This window comes from Curcuma longa, unplaced genomic scaffold, assembly GCF_044706935.1.
Source record: "Curcuma longa cultivar G26 ecotype Majalengka, Jawa Barat unplaced genomic scaffold, ITB_CL_G26_1.1 utg509_np1212_2302976_RagTag, whole genome shotgun sequence".
Classification (NCBI taxonomy): domain Eukaryota; kingdom Viridiplantae; phylum Streptophyta; class Magnoliopsida; order Zingiberales; family Zingiberaceae; genus Curcuma; species Curcuma longa.
The window spans coordinates 1050294-1072705 of NW_027435603.1; the positions used below are offsets into that span (position 1 = coordinate 1050294).

General features: G+C 34.3%; 3 protein-coding genes across 3 annotated transcripts in view; 1 reads left to right on the forward strand and 2 right to left on the reverse strand.

The window, feature by feature from the left end:
• LOC141820577 (protein MOR1) overlaps positions 1-12855 on the forward strand; it is a 31831-nt gene extending 18976 nt beyond the window's left edge. Inside the window, exons 35-54 of the mRNA XM_074707908.1 lie at positions 1468-1563; positions 1662-1763; positions 1866-1967; positions 2168-2350; positions 2430-2541; positions 2723-2799; positions 2967-3046; positions 5847-5912; positions 6036-6159; positions 9472-9594; positions 9673-9750; positions 9830-9988; positions 10068-10226; positions 10294-10391; positions 10485-10641; positions 10723-10839; positions 11475-11570; positions 11663-11734; positions 11823-12078; positions 12217-12855. Coding sequence (XP_074564009.1) covers positions 1468-1563; positions 1662-1763; positions 1866-1967; positions 2168-2350; positions 2430-2541; positions 2723-2799; positions 2967-3046; positions 5847-5912; positions 6036-6159; positions 9472-9594; positions 9673-9750; positions 9830-9988; positions 10068-10226; positions 10294-10391; positions 10485-10641; positions 10723-10839; positions 11475-11570; positions 11663-11734; positions 11823-12078; positions 12217-12473 — 2514 coding nt within the window. The 3' untranslated portion in view covers positions 12474-12855. The remainder of the gene's footprint in view (positions 1-1467; positions 1564-1661; positions 1764-1865; positions 1968-2167; positions 2351-2429; positions 2542-2722; positions 2800-2966; positions 3047-5846; positions 5913-6035; positions 6160-9471; positions 9595-9672; positions 9751-9829; positions 9989-10067; positions 10227-10293; positions 10392-10484; positions 10642-10722; positions 10840-11474; positions 11571-11662; positions 11735-11822; positions 12079-12216) is intronic.
• Positions 12856-13453: 598 nt separating this feature from the next.
• Positions 13454-16472, reverse strand: LOC141820534 (type I inositol polyphosphate 5-phosphatase 10). Its single transcript, XM_074707861.1, has 11 exons — positions 16384-16472; positions 16136-16205; positions 15812-15877; positions 15501-15582; positions 15289-15393; positions 14648-15182; positions 14359-14552; positions 14172-14280; positions 13940-14088; positions 13635-13863; positions 13454-13567 (listed from the first exon to the last, which is right to left on the reverse strand). The coding sequence occupies exons 1-10, from the start codon at positions 16408-16410 to the stop codon at positions 13659-13661; spliced, it is 1542 nt and encodes a 513-aa protein (XP_074563962.1). The 5' UTR covers positions 16411-16472; the 3' UTR covers positions 13454-13567; positions 13635-13658.
• A 1762-nt stretch (positions 16473-18234) lies between these two features.
• Positions 18235-20511, reverse strand: LOC141820549 (large ribosomal subunit protein eL30-like). Its single transcript, XM_074707875.1, has 5 exons — positions 20415-20511; positions 20193-20298; positions 18840-18941; positions 18572-18640; positions 18235-18481 (listed from the first exon to the last, which is right to left on the reverse strand). The coding sequence occupies exons 1-5, from the start codon at positions 20433-20435 to the stop codon at positions 18441-18443; spliced, it is 339 nt and encodes a 112-aa protein (XP_074563976.1). The 5' UTR covers positions 20436-20511; the 3' UTR covers positions 18235-18440.
• Positions 20512-22412: the final 1901 nt, after the last annotated feature.

The window sequence follows — 22412 nt, forward strand, 5'->3', positions numbered from 1 at the left end:
ACTTTTTCTTGCACAACATGAATCTTATTCCCCCTCCGAGTACTATGCAAGGTTATCTCCCTAGTAAATTCCTTTATTTGCTAGTAATAAATTTCTTTTTGTTACACCAACTGTTGATTTCTTTGATCTCACTCTATGTTGCACACCATTAACTCTAATCAGTTGAACTCGTCCAACTATAAAATTGATGTGTTGTCTTTGAATATGTACATCTTTGAAGCTACACTCAATTACTTATAAATAAATAGTAGTATATTCATATATTACTGGAAGTCGATAGCATTTCCAATGTGGACACATTCAACTATTATAAATTCAATTTGCCTATGTTACTTGTACTCAAGTATAATATTTGATACAACTGTGGATCTAAATGTTTGACAACTATTTATAAAAGCTTTGCATGCGATCAATAGGGGTGTTGGTTCAACTTGGAAGGTCAGTTTCCAACATGGGTACAATGGGGTAGATGAATAGTAGTCACATGGCGTCTAACTTCACCTTTAAACATGTCTTCTTAATCAATTATTCCCCACATTTTATCATTTATTAGATATGCACTTAATTGCTTTCTAATTGTACTATTCTTTTATTCTTTAACTGTCCATCACTTCAATAAATACAATAAGAAGCTCATGCCACTGGTCCATGTTATCATACAAATTTTCATTTAGTCTACACAATATTTCATTTTTCTATTGATGATATTCATTAATATCTCATCATCGAATAACATCTCCAAAATATGTAAAACTTGCAGTTATTTTGCAAGATTCTTCTCATAATTCGTAATTCAAATTACATTCTTGTTAGTTAGCACAACATAGTGCACAAATAACATACACCAATGCACCAGTTATGTTTATGTTGAATACAATTGATGACAACACAAAATGATATAGATTTATTGGCTTTTGATGTGAATCTAGCCAACAGGTCTATTGCTAGTGATTGCATTATCATTCATCTCGTTATTACACTGAGATGACTACTAAATATACACCTTTCGCCCCCAAAGTCGACCACATTTAAAATCCACCACATTAATTGCCTCAAGATTCTATCATAAAGGTTTTTTTTTAATTCAATAACCATTTCAATTTTTTTCTAGATTTGTTATTTTTTATTAGTTGTTTTAACGGAATGTAGAGATTTAGAAAATATTAACTAGTATAAGAGTATACGTTGTTACCAAATAACACAAATATGACAGGACAAGTGATTTGGGCTTGTATGCATTACCAAAGAAACACTCAGGATAAACATTAAGAATTTATTATATTCTCATATTAGGGTACATTATTGGGGTGCTGTTATTCATGGCCTTACAGTGAGCCAGATCTGTGCAAGGGCCACACTGTCCTCATATGATGGCGTGGACATACATAAATTTTAATTTAGGATATTTGTTTTTACATGATAAGATATTAAACATTCTCTGTTATGATACTAAAACTTCTACTGCAGTATGATATCACAAAGCATTTCAGAGAAGATCTCCATAGGAGACTTTTAAGCACAGACTTCAAAAAGCAAGTAGATGGACTCGAGTTGTTGCAAAAGGTGGATTGACTTTTTCTGTTCCAAATCAGCAATACAAAATTGTGCATGTGTGATTCAAAGATGTTTTGTTTTTGAGTAACCTGCTTTTCTTTAAATAGGTTCTGCCATCACATAGGACAGATATATTTGAACTACTTGACATACTTTTGAGATGGTTCGTTCTACGATTTTGTGAGTCAAATACGACATGCTTGTTGAAGGTAAAACATACTTTGTTTGCTTATGGTAATTGACTTGCCTGTTGCACTACTTAGACTGTTTAGTAATGGATCATCTTATCTCTTTTTAATTATGATTTGTAGGTGCTTGAATTCCTTCCTGAGCTTTTTGATGTTCTAAAGGATGAGAATTATAGTCTGACTGAGGCAGAAGCTGCAATATTTCTTCCATGCCTTGTTGAGAAGGTTGTTTTAAACATATAGTTTGATCTTATAGATCCTTTGATGTGATGAAAATTCTCTATGTACACACATTTTTCAAAGCTGTAGAATACAATACATGTATGGTTGAATATATTTAGCTTTCCTTTCTTAATTTGGTTCTCACTGTGTGGTCGCTACATTTAACTATTGATCTTGTGGTGCTAACTTATTTCTCGCTGCAGTTTGGTCATAACATCGAAAAAGTCCGGGAGAAAATGCGTGAATTGATGAAGAAAATTGTTACTGTTTATTCAGCATCAAAGTTCTTTCCTTATATTTTGGAAGGTTTGCGATCAAAGAATAATCGGACTCGGGTTGAATGTGTTGATTTTATCGAATGCCTACTTGATCATTATGGAACTGAGGTTAATTTATAGTCATCATACTATTAGAGTTTTTCCTATCAACAAAATAAATGCTTATTATTATATATTTATTTTTTAGATTAGTGGACAGTTGAAATCTTTGCAACTTGTTGCTGGTTTAACATCTGAGCGTGACGGTGAACTTAGGAAAGCTGCTCTTAATACATTGGCTACTGCTTACAAACATCTTGGTATGTGTCTTTTGTGCTCTAAACTTCAAATTACTATATCTGGCATGCTTTTATGATGCGCAGATTACTGTGATTGCATGACAGATAGGGTTTTGTATATCTTTCAAGATAGCCATTTTGGTACCTTATGATATCTGTGTTTTTCTACTTCTGTGGGCACGGTTGTCTGTTCTTTAACCAGGTGAAGATATCTGGAGATATGTTGGGAAGCTTTCTGATGCCCAAAGAAGTATGCTAGATGATAGATTTAAATGGAAGGTTAGACCATGTTTTTTCCATCTCAATGACCATGCTTTGTCAATGACATTGGATTGTCATAACTATAAAACTATGTTAATTTCTACTGCAATGATTACTTTCTGTTTTTCTTTTTTTTTTCCATGCCTTGTTTTCCTAGTTTGAGTTTTGTTTTCTTCCATTTTCAGGCCAGAGAAATGGATAAGAGAAAGGAAGGAAAGCCTGGTGAGGGTAGAATTGCTCTAAGGCGTTCAGTTCGAGAAAATGGGTCAGTCTTCCTCTCTCTCTCTCTCTCTCTCTCTCTCTCTCTCTCTCTCTCTCGATATATATATGTATAGATAGATTTATAGATTTCTTTGAACATATGCATATATATATTTGTTTACGTTTATTTATCTAATATCAAATTCTGCTATCCCTGTTGCATACAGTGCAAATGATGGAGACAACTTGTTTGATTTTGTTTCTTTGGAAAATCTCTTTGGTAGTTTTTGTGTAATTTTTACATTATACGAAAATGTTTGTATATTTTTGTAAATTAATTTGCATTTTGCTTCACTTATGTTGCAGAAATATTAACTAATTGTACATTAAAAAATTGTCATATGACTTAAGAATTAAAAAATATTTTATTTATTTTGTTAGATTAGATTATGATGAAGCATTTATTTTTCCATCTTGTGGTTCTTGAACAGTTAGGATATATAATTTGGATGTGAATATTCTTTTTTTTCTCTATTCTATATATTGCTCTAGTACTTCTAGCTTGGGATTGGAATGAATAGATTTTAAGGTTGCATTTCTAGGGTTTTTTCCATTTGTGAGGGAGGCTGCAGATTGATGAAACAGTCAGCCTCCTCTTTCCTTTCACACTTTCCCTCTGCTATCTCTACATATATCAACTATCTGCTGTCTAGGGTTGTAAACGAGCCAACCCGAGCTAAGTTTTGTGGTGTTCAAACTTGTTTGATAACGTAATCAAACCAAGCCGAGGCACCTTCTTCCTCCCATACTTCAATTGTGCCCTCACACTATTTGCTGATCCCACTGAGCAACAATGTCTGCAACTTCTCTGCTGTGCTTTCTGCTATTTCTTTCTAATTCTCTAGTATCTCCTTTTTTTTCTTTTCTTGTATATCATTTTTCTCTCCTCTCAGGATGATATCACACTTTTACTCATTTAGTCATTTGCTGTGGTTGTGTTTTCCCATTCTTTTAAGAGTAGACATAGGAACTCTAATCTCTTTCTTTCTCATTTGAAATTCAGCATATTTTTCTTTATGTTTGTAAACATCAAATTCCTATGGTACCTTCAGGTTGAGGGGAGTTATGGAAGTTGTGAAGATTATGTACTCTTTGGAAGCAAAAGATCAAATCAACTTTATCATCATACCGCCTAACCATTGCTCGTCTTTATTTTGGTTAGCTTGAAATGAACTTAGCAATCCTTTTTAAGGGAAATAAAGATGAGACACACTAGTCCTATCCCAAGCTAGAAGCATGACAAGTCATGCATAACATCCTTTCATCCTCTTGTATTGGTATTTGTGCAACTGAGATCTTTGTTACAGTCTGTCATGACATCCAGCGCTGACTTAGGCATAGGCCTTTAAGGCCTAAGCCTAGGGCCCCCAATAAAATTGAGGCCCCTAATTTTTTATATTTTAATATTATTTATATTCAATTAAAAAAACATTTATTTTTAATTTTAGATTATTTTAATTTTATTTATTATTAATTTTTTAAATTGTATATCTTATTTTTTAAAAACATAATCGACTCTTCCTTAACTTATAGAATACTATTGACAATACCTATTAGTATAGTTTCAGCAGATTTTTTTTTTCCAAAATTAAAATTAGTAAAGTCTTATTTACGTTCAATAATATCTCAAAAAAAATTAAATTATTTAATATTTTATCAATTGAAAAAATATTTATTATCAAAACCTAAATCTAAACAATTTAATTAGTAATTTGCATTTCAAAATTAAAGAAATTAAATTTTATATAAAAATCTATTTTTAAAAATTAATATTATTTTTTTAAAAAAATAAAGATTTATTTATTTATTTATTTTTGCCTAGGGCCTCGAAAATGGTTGAGATGACCCTGATGACATTTGAATGTTATTCAGGGAATCTATTAAGTGAGAAGGCTTGATTGCATGGAAATTACTTTGGACTATAAAACAACCAATTTTAGTACTACACTATTCCCACTTTGACTTCCTATGTTGTTTTCTATCTTTTGCCTCGAGTATGAAGTTGGAAAAGCAGTGAACACATGCATTTGCTGGTTTTTCTTGTTGCCTTTGCATTCCAGTTGTGGCGTCTTGGATGTATGATATCTATGGAATTTTGTTATTCTATAAGTACTAACCCAATGCTGATTACATGGTAGGTTATACATTTAGGCAAGCAATCACTTGTGTCACTCTATTTTCCCCTTATTCTTATGTTTTTGAGCAACTTTTGATATAAGACAAGTTCCTATTCTTTTGAAAGCTTTAGCAGTTATGTGCACTCAGGCTGTTTGGAAGGAATAAGCAGTTTGGGGCCCTTATCTCTGTTATATAGTCATCAGTTTGCCACTTATTGTGTCTTGGAGGGATGAGTGGAATGTCCAATCCTTTCTCTGTCATTGTTACGATCTTATGCTGTCCTATAGTGGTGATGTGCCATGCTAGATGTATTGGATAGTTGTTGGCAATGTATAATGTGTGAGGACTAGCTTGACATTTTTCATGGTTCCGCCTATCATTATGTTTTTGTTGAGAGAAGGTTTGTGAATTATAATATATGGTTTCTTTGTTGCTTCATTTTGCTAGATGCTTATCCTCCTTGCTTTTTTCTTGATATTTTAAATAGTTAGTCTAACTAAATCTGTGGAGGTATTTATTTAAGCCATCAGAAACTTTCTGCTAGAAAGAACGTAATTTTTTCTATGGTTTATTATAGTTTTTCTAGTTGATTCCCAAGTTGTTTCTAATTAATTTTTTTTTCAGCATGTCACTGATCTTCACAATTTTGTTGTGTCATGAAGACTAATTTTATGTTGAATTTACAGGCTAGATGTAGCAGAACAGTGTGGAGAAGTTTACTCACGTTTTGTTTCTGTTCCAATGGCAACAAGGTCCGTGTAATTCATTGAAAAATTATAATTTGCTTCATGTTCTAAATATGAAACCACATATTCCATCAACAATCTTTCTTCCTGTTTTTGCCTTTTTTGTATATTGATAATGCTTAACAACAGGGACAATGTTGGTTATGTTGAACCTGATGAAAGGCACATTTTAGCTCGACAGTTTGCTACTGCAAATGGACCTACTGATTGGCATGAAGCTCTTGATATCATCGCATTGGGTCTACCTGAACAGGTATTTTATTTGCAAAGTTTTCAACCTTACAAGTTTTCAGTAAGTCATTTTTCCGCTAGTTATTTAAAATTAATAGCCTAATCTTTTCTTAAGCGATGGCATCCTTTTCACAGTCATAAGTTGGTTCTGTAAAGGTTCTAGAATCAAATAATGATTTGAATGTAAAATAATATGTATCAATTTATATGAATCAAAACTTAAAAGAATAATTATGATTCATCTCAATAACATTGTCTATCAATCATCATTTATTATTTTTGAAAAAGAAAAGAAAATCCCTAAGAATTAGATTGGAGCTGTTAAAATTAATACCTAACCTTTAAATTAAATTCAACCCCAACAAAAGTTAAATTCAACTCAGTATAAAGAGAAAAAAATTGAATCTTTTATTACATAATAAAAATAAAGAGGCTTGGGATGGTGGTCTCCCAGAATTAGCAACATAGAAGAAATTTTTTCACGTGGAAAATAGGAAAAAATGAGGTGGAAATCAATACCCAATGATGACTAAGAAGAAGAATGAGTTATTTTGCAATTCGGAGTTGACAGTGAGATTGACTAAGAAGAAATCTTACTACATTGAAACAACTTGCCTCTTCCTCTCTTTATGTATGCCATAGTCCTTTTCTTCCTCTCATCAACCATGCCAATGTACATGGAGACTCAGAATTAGTGACTAAGGTGGAGTCAGCAATCATTGCCCTATTGTTGGAAGGTCACAAAGATGGCTGTCATGTTATCTAATTACATTTCAATTCTACATTAAAAAAAAAAAAGACATTATGTTGGAATTTTTAATTATGGTAAATATGAACTTATATTTTTGGTTATAAAATCATGATCAATATGCTACATTAATCATATTGTATTAGTAAATAGGATTTTTTTCCTTTTTAATATACATTAGTTTGTGAAAACCTTATCCAAGAGAGAATTTTTTACCTTTTTCGATAAGATACAATTCAATACATTCACAATATGGAATCATTAAAATGATTCACTATATGAACCTGAATTTGTTTCATCCCTTTTGTATTCATTTCATCACTGAATTTCCTACAACTTAAAATTTTCAAGTCTCATTCAATTTCTTTTTTTTTACGGTTACAATGCTTCATATCTCTTTTCTATCTTCTTGTGGCCTAGTCATCTAGAGGTGTTTGGACCATGTTTGAAATTGTTGGTGCAATCGGTTTTGATATTAGCAAAGGGTTAAGTTAGAAAAATGTATTTGGAAATTGTTGGTGCAATTGGTTTTGATGTTAGGCAAAGGGTTAAGTTAGAAATTGTATCTAATAAGCTTGTGATAAGTGCATGCAGGAGCAGGTCATGTAGCAAAAAGTCTCGAGAGATTAAGGGTGATTTAATACTTGGCAAGAAAAAGTCTTGTGGTAAGAAATCTCGGCAAATTAAGGGCGATCAGATTCCTGGCAATACGAAATCTCGGCCAGTCAAGGTTGATAAAAGATTTCACAAGGTGAAAAAGACTCCATATGAAGATATGGGAGAAGGGTTTTCTCTAATGACTTAGCAAATTTCATTTGTGCTACAATGAGTGTGAGTGCATATGTAACCTTGGAAAATCGAGGGATAGATTAGGATGGACAAAAGCCTTAGAAGTTGATTCAACAGACAACCCTAGCCCTCAGCTTGCCAAGTGTGCTAATTGACTGAGTAGCTGACTGCTCAGGGTAAAATGTTTGGTCATCTCTGATGAACAATTGATTGGTTATCACTTGAGTTGAGTAATTTATTGTAATAGAAGTTTTCCAAAAGCTACGATTGAAGGCAATCGACTGATGGTGAAGCAGTCGAATAGACAATTAGACGGTTATAACGAAGCAATTAGTTCGTTATAACAGTTGTTTGTTTAAGGCGTTCGACTTGTGGAACAAGCAATCAATTTAAATGATGGTCGAAGCGATTAATTGGTAGTGATCAATGAACTAATGCTAAAGGAGCAGTCGACTGATGTAAGGCAGATAGGATGCTTATAGAGATTTCTTGAGAGCTTAGGAGAAGGCAATAAATATAAGACTTGTTGGATATGAAATCAACAACCATTTACGATGACTATCCTATCCCAAAATCTCTACACTCAAGCTCTCTCTCACACTTGTAATTTTTCTTTTCTCTTTTTAAGCAAGGTTATTAAGAGGTTTCTCCACCTCTAGAAGGTAGTCATGAAGGAGAAAATTAGTGGAATTCATAGAGTGACCAGCCGAAAGGTCATAGGTCATGGAATAAGCTTAGGGGCTACCAAACCACACAAAAAGTTAGCATTGCTTTCCTCATTTTATTTTTGTGCATTTTCTTTAGACATATCAAGATAATTATTAAAGTAGGAGATGACAAGTTACCTGTCACTAAAAGGTTTAAGTATTTATGATCTTTTTTGTAAAAGGATGGAGCGTTGATAGAGATATTTTACATAGAATATAAGTAAAATGGAGGAGGGTGTCAGCTATTTGTTGTGATTATAAGTACCTCTAAAGTGTAAAGGGAAGGATTATAAAATGGTAGTTAGACCTGGTATATTATATGAAGTTGAATGTTGGGCTATTAAATGAACATCCGAGTAGAATATGAAAGCTACAGAGATGAGGATGATGAGGTGGATGTGCGGACATATGAGGATGGACAAGATAAGAAATAAGAATATTAGAGAAAGTGAGGGTTGCACCTATTATGAAAGATATAGTAAAAGCCATGAAATTGTTATGCAGGTGTAAACTACTATTATATACATTCTAGAAAGATTTCTAGTCTTTGTTTTTTACATTTTTTATTATTATAACTCCTATGCTATGTGCCATAATGCCATCTCAAATAAGTTTAAACATATTAAGCATACAGATCTGGTTTTTTGTATATTTCATAATAGGACGCCATGAAATTATTATGCTGGAGTAAACTACTATTATATCATTCTAGAAAGATTTCAAGTCTTTGTTTCTTACTTTTTTGAAGAGACTTTTTGTGAGTCCTATGTTATGTCATAGTGCAAAGTCAAATTAGTTTTAAACAATATCTTAAGCATGCAGACTTGGTTTTTCGAATATTGATGTTGAATTTGATGGCATTGAGGAAAATCCTTCTGTTTTCTTTATAGCATCTTAGTTTACATAGATAACTTTTCAAGTGCTACTACAGTGAGGCAATTTAGTTTGATGCTTGTGCTGTATAGCAATTATAAACTGTGATTCAGTCTGCATTTTTATTCGTCTTCGTTGCTTTTCTTTTTTCCTTCCCCTTCATTTTTGTCTTTCTTTGGTGATGGTATTCTTTAGCTTCTCTGTTACCTCATTGCAGTCAGTCGAAGGCATGAAAGTTATATGCCATGAGTTGACACTGGCCACAGCTGACCCCGATAACAGTGCAATTGAAGAGCTAGCTAAAGATGCTGATAGATTGGTTTCATGCCTAGCGATAATGGTAGTTTGATCTATTTTCTCTAATTTCAAGAAAATATGTTATTGTTTATTTGCATAAAGTATCTGTCAAATTATTCAGGTTCCCAGTACCTTTAATTTCAGTCTTTCTGGAGCTTCTTCAAGATCCTGTAAATATGTTCTTAATACACTGATGCAGGTATTCATCTTTTAGTTGACTTTTTTTCCATCTGTTTTAATCAGACTTGGATTGATTGTATGAAAGCTTTCTTCTACAGACCTTCCAGATCAAAAAACTTGCTCATGCTGTGAAAGAGAATACATTAGATAACCTCATAACTGAACTTCTTCTTTGGCTTTTGGATGAAAGAGTTCCTTTGATGGATGATGGTAGTCAATTATTGAAAGCACTTAATGTTTTGATGCTCAAGATTCTGGTTAGTTTTTTTGTATATATTTTGCATGAAGTGTATCTTGAAGTAGAAAATGTATCCGTGAGTATCTTTGTTTGAACAGGATAATGCAGAAAGAACATCTTCGTTTGTGGTGTTAATTAACTTGTTGAGACCTTTGGACCCATCAAGGTGGCCATCCCCTGCATCATCTGAGGCTCTCATCATCAGAAACCAGAAGTTCTCAGATCTAGTTGTTAAATGTTTGATTAAATTGACAAAGGTACCATCCAGTAATTGGAAACTCCTTGTCAACTCTTTCTTTACTTCATCCAATGTTGTTCATACAGGTATTACAGAGCACAATTTATGAAGTTGATCTCGACCGTGTTCTTCAAAGCATTCATGTGTATTTGCAAGGACTAGGGATGGAAGAGATTCGAAGAAGGTAATAATTTTTATTATCTTGTAATTTAGTCGACTTAGCAATTGATTAACATGGTAGTAGTCCCTCTTGATTACACTTTTACGCTACTTGCAGGGCTGGAGCAGATGATAAACCACTTAGGATGGTTAAAACTGTTTTGCATGAATTAGTGAAACTCCGAGGTACAGCTATAAAGGGTCACCTCTCTATGGTACCTATAGACACCGAACCTCAACCAATCATCCTTGCTTATATTGACCTAAATCTTCAGGTAAGTTGTGGTTATAATCAAAATATCTTTTTTTAGTGATTAGTATCTGAATTTATCGAACCTTTTTCCTTGAATGAATAGACCCTTGCCGCTGCTAGAATGTTAACTCCATCTGGTCCCGTGGGACAAACACATTGGGGTGACACTGCTTCTAATAGTCCAGCTCCCGCAACACATTCAGCAGATGCTCAATTGAAGGTGTTTAACTGCAGCTTGCCTGCTCGTGAAATTCAGTTTGACCCAAGGATTGAAATTTTGTGCCGTATCGGGCGATACGGGTGAAAATTTTCGTTCCGCCGAGGCACCGGCACCGGCACAGGAATTCCGGCTGGGGAATGCCTCCGGAGGCGTCGCCCGGGCTCGGCGACGCCTCCGGAGGCGCTGCCTGAGCCCAGCGACGCCGCCGGAGCCCCCGCCCGGGGCCGGCGACGCTCTGCGCGTACCGATCGCGTGATTTTTCTCTTTTTTTTTGTTTTTTAAAACTTAGGGTTTAATTAGGTTTTAATAATCAATTCCTAGCTATAGTTCAAAACTATAGTTCGGGATAATTTAAATAGGCTTTATTAAAATCTATAAAATTATCAAAAAAATTTATTTTTTATTTTTAAATATTTAGATTAAATTTTTTATTTTAATTAATATATTTATATTTTAAAAATACCGAAACTATATCGGCATGGTACGATACGGTACCGAAATTGTATCGTTTCAGTCCGGGACCGAAACTCCGGCACGGCTCGATATTTTAAACCTTGATTTGAGCTTACCTATTTTGTACTCATCCTTGTCAGCCCTCATTGTGATGTTTTTTTCCCTCTTTTTACTTGTAACAGCAAGAACTTGCTGCAGTATTTAAGAAAATTGGTGATAAGCAAACCTGTATAATCGGACTATATGAACTCTACCGGATTACCCAACTCTATCCTAAGGTGAGAGTTCCTTGTTCCAAATATACTAACTCTGATTCATTCATCTGCTTAGTTTGTTTTTCTTTGCATGCTGATACCCCTCTTATTTATAGGTGGATATATTTGCTCAGCTCCAAAATGCGAGTGAAGCATTTAGAACATATATTAGAGAAGGACTTGCTCAGGTTTGTAGGATCTTCTCAAAGAGCTGCCTTTATGGCACCATGAATATTTGTGTTTATTGTGTTTGGATTTGGTTCTTTCTCCATCCAGATGGAGAAGAATGCAGCAGCTGGAAGGACACCTGCCAGCCTTCCCATGGCTACTCCACCACCCGTAGCAACTATTTCATCTCCAAAGTTTGGGCCTCTTTCTCCTGTTAACGCAAAGTCAGTTAATGCAAAAACTGAAAGCATAAATCCAAGTGCATACACAGATGATGGTATTATTGGAGCAACTACTTTGAGAAGTCAAACTGACCTTTCAGAGTTTAAGTCTCATTTAGGAGATGACCATCGATATCCAGCTGGTAACTCTCTCTCACCTCTCTATACACGTTCAAGTGTATGTGTATGCATATGTACTCATGACCATGTGATGGTGGGTGTGCCTTAAATTACATCTAACTATTAGAATGACTTGTGCATTCTCTTTCAAACCTCTCCAGCCCCTGCAGTAACAATGGGGACTCTTGATGCCATCAGAGAACGGATGAAAAGCATACAGGCTGCTGCTGCAGCTGGCAATTTGGATGGTTCAGCTCGACCATTTGGACATGCCAACGGTAATGCCCTTCATGGAGTAGATCGTGGCGAAGGGGAAGCCCCAACACACAGCAATATTCTCCCAATGGATGAGAAGGCATTATCCGGCTTGCAAGCAAGGATGGAGAGACTAAAAAGTGGATACCTTGAGCCACTGTAGCCATCATTGCTTCATACATTATTGCAGGTCATATAGATCCATGTAAATGAGGCGACCAGAGTTACTCTGCTAAGTGTCTAGGAATTGGGATCGTGAGATGAGAATGGTGAGATGGGGGGCTTGTGTGTATTGAAGCATAGTGCACCCTTGCTATCTTTTTATGGAGATGCAGATCAGAAGATCATTGGCAAGCAAACCAACCGAGGTGATTTCTAGTTATTTTTCATTGGTCTAATGTAAAAGATAATTCATTTGACATGTCCATATGTTTTTTTGCTCTCTAATCGGTTAAACCATCTGGTTTCCAACGCCCACTGGAAAATATTGATGTATAAAATGCTCTTTATTTCGTTAGAGCAATCATAATGCTTTGCCTTATTTATTGAACCAAAAGTTGGGGGGACATCTAATGGGACCAAACAATTTGATTTTTGGCACGTTGGAGTAGCTCATTTATTTTTTGTTTTTTAAGCTCTGTCGACCCTTTCTACCTAATTGACATCCAACTCAATTAATTAGCTCAACTACTTTAACTTGTTCACTTGGCCTATCCATATAGACCTTGAAACTAACAATTAATATTGAAAATGAGGTATTTCATTTTATTTCTTAAATTATGAAATAGATAAATTGAAAGGCCATCTCTTGAAGGTTTTATTATTTATAAAGAGTAGTCCAATGCACAAAATAAGAATTCTATTGTACAGTCTGATTAGGTTGTTTTTGCAATTTGAACTTGTAATTATTATGTCACGCGATTTGAAGCTCTTTCATCATTTTATAGTAAAAGTTGCAAGATACAGAAGAAAGAAATGAAGAAGAAAAGAAACTTCAAATATTTTGTTACATAGTCAAAACTGCAGTAGTCAACTACACGTGTTGGCACGTCTTGAAAAAAGTATTAAATCAACTTTGTTCGACAAAAATCATGGTCAAACTTCTTGTTCATAGAACAAAATAATCAAATTTTGCAGCCTTGTGTGGCATGGCTCTAATATTTTACAGTTTGGTGATGATACACAAAACCGAAGCTTTAGCTTCAACAGCCAAATTACAGCATTCCGGATATTTCTTATTCTATTTGCATCCTTCTCCTGGAGTAAGTTGTATAAACCATGTGCAAGGAAGAAACATTCACAAGAAAGAATAGCTCTTGCTTACCTATTTTCCACATAGTAGTAAGTGTTAGCAACTGGCTCCTCTGCTATTTAAAATCTCTTCTGCACCGACTCTCATGTTAGGAGCAGTTAAATTCTTTGATCTATCATCATTCACGCCAACCTCCACAACAAACACAGCACATACCGGTCGATGATCTGAAAATTTGGACTCCCCTCTGATATAAGACAGCTGCACAATGCCATCACCATTCCAAAGAATGCGATCGCACCTGAAATTGTTTTGAACTAAACTATAAAGCTAGAACAAATCATGTAGTTGTTTTGGACTAAGCAGCAATTTTTTACCATGCAGGTGTTCTTCGTTTCTTCTTTGATGTTGCACTCTCTCCCGCATAAGTGTCTGAGTTGTTCGAGTACTTATAAGTGGGAGCAAAGTAGATCTTCCCTTCATTCCACCCCTTGAACACTCTCCCAGCTTCTCTTTCAATTTTAAGCTATCAAAACATTTAGGACGAAAATTTTGCATCACAGATTTCACTTGTGGATTTGGCTACACGAAAAGTTTGATATGAACTACCTGATCCTTCTCGAAAAGCTCATCCCAGTTATTATCCTCGAGAAGTTTTTTGGTCTCACTGTAGCTCAAAGAAATCCGGTAATTCAGATCCCCCAACCATATGACATGGCTGAGCAACCGGAGAAAGTAAATCACTAGATTAGTTTCAGATCATCGACGACAATTATTCAAACAAAAGAACTCTTACTCATGCTCAAGAATCTTTACAGGTATTCTTCGACGGGCTCTTCTGCAGACCTTCCTGAATTGTGTGTGTTTCAGTGTTTCTGAAACGTCAGAATTCCTTCTCAGCTCATCTCCTCCTTTCTCCCCCGAAGCCAAGTGACTGCAAACGAAGCAAAAGCTTGTTTGGTGCAATGACATGCTCACTGAGATGCATCCCTACAAGGTGAAAGAATGAACAGCTCTCCAAACAAACATAATGCACTAGAATGCACATGAAAGGTGATAAAAAGCTTAACAAGCCTTCCTCTCACCTTATTACCAAGATAACCCATAATTCCCCTTCCGATACAAGCGACTCGTAGGTGTCCTATGTATTGCACAAGTTCTCTCCTGACCCAGACAGTGACAAAAATCCCCACCATCTGTTTGCTGGCTATAAGGCAATACTTCTGCTTACTACTTGTAGGCCTAACCGAAAACCCCGAAATAGAATAATGTACAGCTTCCTCTTCTTCTTCCTCCTCTGAGTCACTGTCATTGATGTGAGCATGCTGGCAACTGAAACATGACTCCCTGTAGTACTTCCTTGTCTCTTCAGAGGGGCAGTTGCAGGCTCTCAGACGGCGTCCCTGCTCCGTTCTGAAAGTTTTGCTAACAGCTTGAAGTGGTAGTTTCTGAAAGAACAATGCACCTCCTGAGGTACACTCAGTATTTGATTCAATGTCAGTCTCTGTATCAGCTGCACCATTCAATGCTTGGTTGATTAGAGATAGCCACTTTGCCGCTGGCTCGTTGTCCTCAATTACGAGTACATTCCCAGCATTCAGAGGAACTATCTCCTGAAAGCTGGAAGGCCAGAAAGAAATAAGAGACATTAGAATTCTATACGATTTTAAAGAAAGCTAGGAAATGAATACATCATTTCCCTTGCAAAGATATACATTCAAATTACCCCAAAACATATATATCTGAGTGATCATCAGCAGGAAGGAAGTCACTGAGGCTAAGTCCCTCATGGGGAGTATTTCCTCCAACATTCCATGTTGCCACGAAAATCCTAAATCGCCGTGATAATCGAAATAGACCGATAGACAGATTGAAAAGTAAGCAAATAAAGGTGAGATCGAAGATAAAAACTGCAAGGGAAGGGAAAGATTATCATACCTGATTGCCTCGCTAGTTATGGTGCTTGGAGCTCTATATAGGTGGTCATTGAAGACCATGCTCGCGACCTGTGAATCTGTTTCTTGAATGATGTTTCAGAAATGAAGAGATTACTTACAAATTATGATCATGTTTGGTATAGGCAATGTAAATATGCAATCATCATGGTGATTGTGAACTAATGGTAAAAGAAATGAAGGTAGTTAGCAACTTTCTTGGTCTAAGTCGAAGATGATCTTCGACAAATTACCCATACCAAATTGTACTTCAAATGGACAAGCCATGCGTAAAAGAAAAAACATAGGTTGTACCTGAAATGCTTTTCCCAACGGCTGGAGAAGAAGAGGTCGAGAAATGAGGACTTCCTCGAAATTCAACTGATTTCAATATTCAAAATATTAAGGGAAGGAAAGATGGAGAACACAAAAGACTTATAGTATCAGAACAGGTATATTTGAGGATATCAGAACAGACATGACAAGCTTCTGCTTATTTTCAGCTATGAAACAGACACAGCTTAAGAATTGTTCTCAAGATTGAAAAGGTATGAATCGTTCATATATATCTCAATTATGACTAAGATAAGTAGTAAAATCAAAATCCACAAGTTAGTAATTCAAAGCATAAGAACCTACCTGATGGTGTGCCTTTGCTTGAGTTTCCAACATGATTATCATTGATCCGAATGATATTCCAAAGAGAAAACTGCAATTATGATCGAAATCGGATTTTGGAATAAGATTCTCCCCAATTTCTCTTCCGAAAAGGTCACGAATAAAGTCGTAATGTAACAACAAACTAAAATGAAGAACAAAAAAAGAAGAAATCTTCTTTGTAATACTAACAAAAAAGATCAACTTTTTTTTTTCACAAATAGTGTTACCTTTCTCCATCTGCTATCCTTTTTCATTTTTGACGAAATCGCCAGCTTCCTTCCTTTTCCCCCAAAATGCAACTTTTCTGGTTGAAATTCCAAACTGCTCTGACCAGCTTTAAGACAAACAAAGAATCTTACCAAGTGATTCTTCCGATTTCTCAGAAAGAGCTTCAAAGGAAGAACAATTAAAGAGACGAGATTCTCATCTACAAACCGAAATTTAACTAAAAAGGCACAGAAAAATGTAGTTCAATCTCCCATAATTCATTCATAATCTTTTTTTTTCAAAATAAATAAAAACCTAATTTTTAAGAAACTTCCATTTCATTTCGATTTCTTGAGCGCATAATTTGTAGAATTCGAGGATAATCTCGATAACTCATGAGCGTTTTTCCAATTTCTTCGATCCTTTTTTCTCTATCCTACTTTTAATTGCTTATCCAACAATAAGAAGAAAAATCGGACAACAAAAAGAGAGAGAACGTATTCTACTAACCAAGATCTCCGCCCAAGGCGGCGCGGCGTCGGTGGAGATAAAGGGTGGCGGTGGCTCTCGTCGCCGGCGATATATCGACGTCTCCTTGACGACTCGGATTGGTGGTGGCGCGGGGTTTCAACGTGGGGAGAGAGATTTATAGGGCGTCAACGTGAAAGCCATTACCGCGTCTCTATCTTATGACCAATTTTTTTTTGCATTTAATTTATATATTAATTAATATAATTAATATATATATTAAATAACCATTTATTCCAATTAAATTAACAGAAAACAATTATAATTTCCCAGCTCGTAATAACAATATAATTACAAATAAAAATATTTTCACACAAATGTTAAAGCTAAACAATTATAATTTAGTGGCTCGTAATAACAATGAAATTACAAATAAAAATTCCTAAAAATAATGTTTCAGCTACAAAAATCTCCTGGTTTCTTAAAACAAATATCATTGTTGCAATTAACAAATTCCTAAAAATGATTATTCAAAAAAAAATATTCATGTTACTTGATGAGGTTTTTCAATCTCCATTTAGATTATTTTTAGAGAAAAAAATCCATTTTAATTTTATAACCAATAGCTAAGCTGTACAATGTAAGAAAAATGCATTTTAATTTTAAAAATCTTTGAGTGTGTGATTAACTTTGTGCACCATTTAAATATTACAAGTCATTTTCTTTTGACTCGTGGTATAAATAGCTTTTTTTCATCAATGATCGACCATAGACTTTTGCCAATTAAGAGTAAAAAAGGATAAGAATGTGATAAAACTTTATGTGAGAGATTTTTTTCATTAAAAAAAAAATAAAAGAGGATTATTATTATGATTAGCTCTTGGTGTCAATTCGCACTTATTGGTTGGAAGTAAAAATATTATTAAAAATTTTTAATATTTTTAATAATTTTTATTTTAATTTTAATATTTTATTATTACCATATTACGCATTTTAATTTTCAAAATAAATTTTAATTTAACTTTTAAAAAATCTTAAATTCAAATCAAATCGAACTCAATTCAAAATCCTCAACCTGACACCCAGATTGACAAATCGAATCTACTTGCTCTCCTGACTGTTTGGATGAACACTAATTTTTTTATTTCCCATCAATTTTAATGGATAGATATTTCAATTTGTCGCTATAAAATTAAAAAATATCAATTTTTACAGAATTCTATAAATACTATGACCATGATAGTCAAAATCATATGTATCTAATGGGTCAAAAGAGTTGAACCAAACGACATAAGTCAAAGTTGGGTGGATGAAATCAAAGAGATTACTCAAGCAAAAGAGCCAATCAGACCTAATGGGCCAAATATAAATCTTGCATTTTCCACCATGAAAAACCCTCAAGCTAAAACCAAATAGCTGAAGCATCTTCTTATCTTATAATTAAGGAATATTTGAAAATCATAAGAAATGAAAGATATTCAAAAGCATTCTACATCAAGATACTTGAGTTGATTGGCCACAAACTAGATAACTCAAGATGAAAAACAAACAGGAAATTGTCCACTAAGAAAAAAGATGTAATTTCGTCCAAAATCCTATGGACCTTGTCTCACTGATCCCCAGGGATGCTCTTGATGATATCTGAGTCGCCTGAAACAAAAATTAAAAAGCAACATAGATATGATTTTTCATTGGGAGAATTTGGTTGAGGGTTCTTTTTCGGTGGTTAATGGGACTCACCAGGATCGATGATGCTGAGGCAGCAAACTCGGAAATATTTTCCACATGCTGTTCCAAGGTCAACGTTATCTGTGAAGTATAAAATCAGAAAATAGAACACACTAAAAAAACAGTCATTTTTGAATAAGAAAGGCATAGCAATTAGTAAAATAACTTTTAATGTTCCTGGTGATTGAAGTTTAGTTCACGCTATTACAACGAACGCAACTAGAGGATAAAATAAAATGACGAATAAAAAAACCAGCAAACAACTATGAATATCACTTACTTCCACTGAAATGATGAACTCCAACCTTCGCCAGCATTGCATAGTACTCGATCTCAGACTTGCGGAGTGGCGGGCAGTTGTTTGAGATGATAATCAACTTTGCTGTTGAAGGTAGGAAAGGTTTAGTAACCAATGTTTGTGAAAGACAGTGGATAATGTTAAAACAATTATAAGATACAAACAAGCAAAGAAAAAATGAGTATAAGAAGATTGATCCAACATAAATAGCTACAAACCCCATTAACATCTTTAGGAGAGCACCACAATCAGATAAAATGACCCACTCGTAGAGCATGAAAATAAATGATAGGGAACAAATATGACCTCATAACTACAAAGAAAAATATACAATAAGCGCCACTGCAAAAAAAGAAGTAAATGTACCTCATGAAATTAGGGCTTCAAAAAATACACAAGCAAAATAAAACAATAAACATACAATCCCTACCAGAACACACACAAAAACTACACATGAATAATAAACCATACTTAAAATTAAAAATAACATTCGACCTACAATACGACCCAATAACTGAAGTCACTAGTTCATAAACCATCTTGACCATGCCTATTATTTAGTTGTTTAGAAATAGAACAGGTGCAATGAGTTATGATGATTAACACTAAATCTTATACAAATTAGGTACAGCAGCCACCCAGAGAGGTAAGACCTAAACAGAAAAAAGTTAGTGCAAAACAAGACAGCTGAAAATTCAACTATGCATGTCACTGCAAAACCTGAACCAACTTTAGAAGAGGCAGACAATTACAGTTTGAATCAAAAAATTAAGGAACGTTAGTTGGTCCACAAAACAATCTTTCCCAATATATATTGAATGAAGCATGAGTAACTGCGTATTGGTGGGGAAATGTGTCATAATGTTATTAAACCTAAACAACAAGAATCATAAACTCCCTTTTAGCAAGATTATATCATCACCGCATATTCAAAAAGACATGAATGATCTACTCAAAACCAAACTTCAATTCCGCATCACACTCAATTGAGAACATACATCAAGATGAATTTTTTAGCATACCAGAAAAGTTTTAAACCTAAACACCAAATCAGTCAGAATCAAAAGATGTTTTTTAGCAAAATTATATTATCTTCCTCAAACTTAAAAAGATAAGCAAATGATCTACTCGAAATAACAAACAGAACGGGTAAGGAGACATTGACGCATAATTACACAACCAAGGAGATAAACTTCAGCTCCGCATCACACCCAATCAACAAAAGAGTATCAAGTTAAAAAATTTTCAGCAGATCGGATGGAGAACACCTTTGACCCTTTGCGTGCAAACTCTAAATCATTGGAGGGGAAAAGAAACCTAGTAAGGTAGTATCACCTTTAGAGCTCCGAAGTGTTCGGAGGACCGTTTTGTAGCCGAGAGTGTACTTCCCGCTCTTCATCACAAGAGCTAGCCTACTGTTGATGTTCTCGGCATTCTTCTTCTGCATGAAATAATCAGAAAGCACAAGCCAAGGGAAAAACATTAGAATACGCCAAGAGAAGATCATCAAAAATTATACAATACGACAGGAAACGCAAGATTTGGGCGGAAGGATACCGATTTCTTGACGGGCGCCATTGCAGAAGGAGATCCGCGTGCAGTGTAGAACACCCGACGGGATATAGAATGATCTCTGCGGCGCAGGCTCGCTAGGGTTAGGGTTTCTGACTGAATTTATAGACGAGGTCGAAGAGAAGGAGGTGTGAATTTACTGGTGAAGACAACGATCTTTGAGCGGTTCCCATCAAAGCCGTCCGTTCTCCATGGTCAAGGTAACCAACCGTCAAGATTCCAGGCTTTTATGCGAATTCTTGCTTATCATAGCGGTGAAAAAATATATATTTTAGACGTCAAAATATTTTATTTTAAAACTTAAATATTTTATTTTAAAAAACTCCTTTTTGTAAATTGTAATATCTTTAAAAGGTTCTATTCAACTTGAGAATAACCCTAAAATTATCTTTTATTTATTTATTGATCCAAAAAAAAATGGTGCATTTCATCTTATGGTTATGGTAATTTAGGCCTCCTAATGTATTTTTAAATAATTATATAATATATTTTATTGCCCAACTAAAATTTGATATCAAAATAGATCGTAAGTCCTTACATAAGCTAATTGATTGCTCTTCTAAAATGCTATTAGCGAGCCAAATGTTAAGGTTGTATGCCTTTGGATGGTTTCAAATAAAGTTAAAATTAGTATAAAAAACTAGTTTTACCAAATAAATAAGACCTTTAAATTCTTATGTGGTATCAAGTTATGATAGAGCAAAATTATTAAGAGTTTGAATCTTGGTGAAGCCGGTCGTCAACTGTAGATTTATCTCCTCACAGATGATCGTGGGTCCGACCGTGTGGAGCCACTGGGATGACGAATTTTATCTTTTGCAGAAGAAAAAGATAGAGCTATTAGATGGGTTTAGTCCATGGTAGGGCGAATTGATCATCAAAAATTCACATCTGCCACGATGGAGAGGAACGGACTATCATTTTGACATGTTTAAAAATCTCCAATCCAATTCAAGATGGATTGAGATTAGAGTGACACAGTCCATTAAAAAATATAAAAATAAAAACCCTCTTTAATTTATTAAATTTGAATATTCATAAATCAACATTTTAAAAAGAAATCTCAATAAAATTCCTAATTTTTTATTTTACATTTATACATATTAATCAAAATCAAAATAATTGACGTATTAACCAACCTAATTCAATTTTAGATTATTTTTTTCTTAACCCATGAGCCAACACCAAGCTCATCATAAATCAGCTCGCTTGTACCCACATATACTCCCCTATTTAGATTCATTTTTAAATGAGCTGATAAGATTTTAATCTAACTCATTTAAATTATTTGATAGAGTGAGTCAATTGACAGACTCAATTAAAATTGACGACTCTAATCAAAGCCATCTCCCTCTTAACATTTTTTTTGGATCTCATTTCATCTTTGGAATTTTATATATTATTTTTATATTGATAATTAAGTGTTAAAATATATTATATAATTTTATAAAATTATATCATAGGTACAAAAGAACATATTTACCTATCATTCATTTTTATACTAAATTTTGTAGAAAGGCAAGTTCTTTTAGGAATAAATGATTTTTGAGACAAAAGGAATATTTTTATGATAAAAATTGAAAGGAGAGGCAGGTAATTATCCTTTTTCTCATAAATAAAAAAACCTTGATAATCATTTTAAAAAAAAAATAAAAGAAGAAAAATTATTATTTTTTCAGTAGAATATGAAGAGCTTAGAAAACTTTTAAACATTTCTCCACTTATTTTTACTAATTGCAATTTGACGGTATCACTATCTCTAAAGACGGTCAAACCGCGTTCCGTGCCATCAACTCTACCCATCTTCTAATAAAACACTCTACATTCATAAATTCAATATAAGCCTCTTCCGCCCACGGTATTTACTTGGGCACATTACAATTTCCACCTCGATATTAGCTATTTTGCTCTGTCACCGGTAATAGGGTTACTGTTGAACAATTCAATTAAATCAAAATATTTGACGTTGAATTTTCAAATCGA